The 4,181-nt window shown below is 39.9% G+C and overlaps 1 protein-coding gene across 3 annotated transcripts in view; it reads left to right on the forward strand.

Moving 5' to 3' along the window:
* LOC106873342 (calpain-2 catalytic subunit) overlaps nt 1-4,181 on the forward strand; it is a 130,237-nt gene that overhangs the window by 118,943 nt on the left and 7,113 nt on the right. For all 3 annotated transcript variants that reach the window (XM_052977709.1, XM_052977708.1, XM_014920668.2), the window contains 4 exons: nt 131-208; nt 468-549; nt 1,963-2,062; nt 3,172-3,299. In XM_052977709.1, coding sequence (XP_052833669.1) covers nt 131-208; nt 468-549; nt 1,963-2,062; nt 3,172-3,299 — 388 coding nt within the window. The remainder of the gene's footprint in view (nt 1-130; nt 209-467; nt 550-1,962; nt 2,063-3,171; nt 3,300-4,181) is intronic.

A 4,181-nucleotide genomic window follows, 5' to 3' on the forward strand; every position in this document is an offset into this window, starting at 1 on the left:
TATATATATATATATATATATATATATGTATACACACACACACACACACACGTACGTACATGTCAACACACCTGTAGATGCAGTTAATTAACACCACTGGCCCCCCCTTCTTTTTTTTTCCTCTTTGAAGATCTGAAGAATGGAATGGATTGACAGAAGAAGAGAGAAAACGGACGAATCTGGAAGTGAAGGACGATGGAGAATTCTGGTAAAGATTGCCTTCGTTTTGATGTTGTTGTTGTTGGTGTTGCTGTCTTTGCTGCTGCTATTACTGTAGCAGCAGCAGCAGCAGTTACTACTTCCGTAGTGGATGTTCTTGTTTGTGTCACTGCTGCTTTTACTTCCATTGTTCTTTTAAACCTCCAACTACTCCTCCAGATCAAATTCTCCTCCCCACCAGTAACCCCCTCTTCCTCCCTCCTTCCCTCCCTCCCTCACTCGCTCACTCTCTCTTTCTCTCTTCACAGGATGGACTTCAATGATTTCCTGAAGAACTTCTCTGTTATCGAGATGTGTCACGTCGATCCATTTACAATAACCAGCTTTGAGGTCAGTCACACACAACTAACAGCATACATGCATACATATATACATACATACATACATACATACAGGAATACCTCACTTTAAGAGGAATCTGCTTTACGAGACTCCGCGTTTACGAGTTTTATTGTTGAAACACAAGATCCAAGTCTTGAACTCCATCTTACCAGAACAAATGTCTCTGCATGTTACCAAGACATTTATAGAAAGCAACAAAGAACCTTCTTCTGAGCGAACAACTCTAGACTTGTTTGTAAAAAGTCATCTACAAGTCCTTCTACGAATGCTTGTGAATCGCTGACCACGTCTACAAGTAATGGTGAGGGTGAGTCCATTGTGAGTGAAAGGGATTCAGAAAACGATTATAAGAATAATTTTTTTCATCATGAAGGATCTTGACTTTCTTTTTGTTTTCCATAAAATATTTTTGACATATAGGTGCAGGAGTGGCTGTGTGGTAAGTAGCTTGCTTCCCAACCACATGGTTCTGGGTTCAGTCCCACTGCGTGGCACCATGGGCAAGTGTCTTCTACTATAGCCTCGGGCCAACTAAAGCCTTGTGAGTGGATTTGGTAGACGGAAACTGAAAGAAGCCCGTTGTATATATATGCATATATATATATATGTGTGTGTGTATATGCTTGCATGTCTGTTCCCCCCCCCCCAGCATCGTTTGACAACCGATGGTGGTGTGTTTACGTCCCCGTCACTTAGCAGTTTGGCAAAAGAGACCCATACAATAAGTACTAGGCTTACAAAGAATAAGTCCTAGGGTCGATTTGCTCGACTAAAGGTGGTGCTCCAGCATGGCCACAGTCAAATGACTGAAACAAGTAAAAGAGTAAAAGAGTATTCCGATGTTGTTTAATTGCCATTTACTAACAAGTTTTGTGGATTTTAACGATGAAATATTTTGTCTGGGAACAAATTACAATTTATTGCTACTATGAGAAATTATTGCTCTGTTCTATGAGTTTTTGCTTCACGAGTGGTTCCGGGAACACATTAACGCACATATCAAAGCATACCTGTAAACACACACACACACAAACTAAATGCAAAAGAAATAGACAGAGAAAAATCCCAGCAAAGGTTGAGAAGCTCAGGACTCAAAGCAGAGACTGAAGGATATTTTAATTGCTGCCCAAGACCAAAGCCTCTCGACCAGAAATTACCAAAAACATATAAGGAAAAGAAACATAACAAGAAAGTGCAGAATATGCGGAGATGGAGAAGAAACAATGAACCATGACAGGAAAGTTGAGCAGAGATCTGCATCAAATTTCATCAAAAGCTTGGCAATACCTGCTCTGAGGTGTACGCATAACGATGCATACACACACACACACATTATTATCCTTGTTGTTGTTGTTGTTGTTGTGGCTGTTCTTATTGTTGTTGTTGTTGTTGCATTGACAGGGAACAGAGGAGAAAACATCAGCAAGGAAATGGCACACATTCCGGGAAGATGGCCAATGGCTCAAGAAGATCACATCTGGTGGTAATGACAATTCTAAAGGTGAGGACAGGCCCACCTTGGGTTACTTCATTTAATGAGCCCTTCCTTGTTGTTGTTGTTGTTTAGCCTCAAGTCACTCCTGATACAACAGTCAGTCTTTATAACTGGTTTAGCCAATCATCCTCAGCAGCAGCAGCTTTTAATGTCCGTTTTCCATATTGGAATGGCTTGAGCAGTTTCATTGTTTGTTCTGGTATGATTTCTTTGGTTGAAGGTTCTTCCAAATGCCAACCAACTCCACAGAGTGGAGTTGGTTGTTTTTTATGTGGTAGCAGCATCCCTACCAATTCCGCTGTGGTAAATGGCTCCTCGTGAGTACAGCAAAACGCCTGAGGGCTTAATCCTCACTCATCTCTTTCGTAGGGTTCTGTGCCTAGAGATTGGCCCTCAACACTTCGTCCCGTGTCTTCCTGGGTTTCCCTTTTCCACAAGTGTTACCCACTTGATCGGCACTTCCATACACAACTCTCTACATCCATACGCATGCCCATATAAACACACATATATATATATATATATATATATATATATATATATATATACGAAAGACGAAAGCTAACGAGATCCTAAAGACCTAATAATAGTTATGTATGTGTTTTTTCGCGTTTTGTTCGAAAGGTAACCACTCCTGAAGAAGTGCCAAATGTCTAAATCCAATGGACCAGTCACTGGATAAGTTTGGCACAGAAATGTTAACATAGAGTGGTGAATAAATCGATATATCGAATTTGAAGTCTCTGTCTCTTTTGAATATGAAAATTTAAAAGTTAAAAACCTTATAATATAAATATAAACTGTGAGAACGACCCTTAAGGAATCTAGTTAATGATCTCCTAAGGTAAGTTCTTATGCTATATTGGTAACGGTTGATACATCCTCTGGGAAAATTATATATATATATATATATATAAAGAGACAGACAGACAGACAGAGATAGCATCATCATGTTTTTTTTTAGCATGCATGTTTGTATGATTGCATGAGTCAGACAATATGTATGTGAGTGTGTACATAGATATTCATGTGAACTACTACTACCACTATTACTACTGCTGCTGCCACTACTACTACTACTACTACTGTTGCTACGTTATTATTATGCACCTCAGATATCTACTGGAAGAATCCTCAGTACCTGTTGGAGATCCGTGAGGGTGAGGGTGATGTCCGGACAGTGATATCCCTGATGCATCGGCTAATGCACCAAAGTGTTAGTATCGGCGTACACCTGTACAAGGTCAGTCACTCTTACCCTAACCTTAACCCTAACCCTAACCCCTTCTTTACTGCTCCTCTCTATTCCTTTCTACTTCTTTTAACAAATATAATAAATTGTCTTTACAACAACAGCAACAACAATAATAATTATCTTTTCTATAATAGACACAAAGTCTGAAATTTGCAGAGAGGGAGATAAGCTGATCACTTTGGCCCCAGTACTTGACTGGTACATAACGTTTTATAAGGCTGAGTGGAATTTAAACTCAGAACGGTAAAGATGGAAGAAATGCCGCTAAGCATTTTGTCCGATGTGCTAACAGTTCTGCCAACTCAACGCCTCACAATAATTATAATAACAATATCAGTCGCTGGCACTCACAGTTTCGGATCTTAACTGATTGGAAGTGTTATCATGTACGTCATTTTGTGTTGGCATAAAAAGATGGCCTACAGAAAATATTCTGCTTAATACCACAGACTTGCTTTTTATTTTGCCCCCTTCTCAGTCCCCTTGCAGATAGCTTGAGTTTTGGCATCACTGCACCCACTGCTTTTCTTGTAAACTAAAACAAGGACGTTTATACCTGTGAACGGTTAACGATCCTTTTCAGGGCTCTTGTGAGAACAATAAACATGGACCTTTTCAAGGCTACTTTACGTTCAATTGTTGCACCCCCTGAAATACTCTCGTGGCTTCTCCAGGGCTTTTCACCCTGTGGTTACTACTTTATTTATGGTCTATGGGGGAAATCACTTCTTCCTCAATGTCAATGTTTGCAGCTTAGTGCAAAAGAAATATTCAAAGAGATGGACACCGAAACAAATGGAAGAACCTATTAAGACCATTGCCAAGCATTTAATACCCGAGCAACGCCGGGTAATCTTGCTAGTATATATA

Source organism: Octopus bimaculoides, chromosome 28, assembly GCF_001194135.2.
Source record: "Octopus bimaculoides isolate UCB-OBI-ISO-001 chromosome 28, ASM119413v2, whole genome shotgun sequence".
In the NCBI taxonomy this organism is placed as follows: domain Eukaryota; kingdom Metazoa; phylum Mollusca; class Cephalopoda; order Octopoda; family Octopodidae; genus Octopus; species Octopus bimaculoides.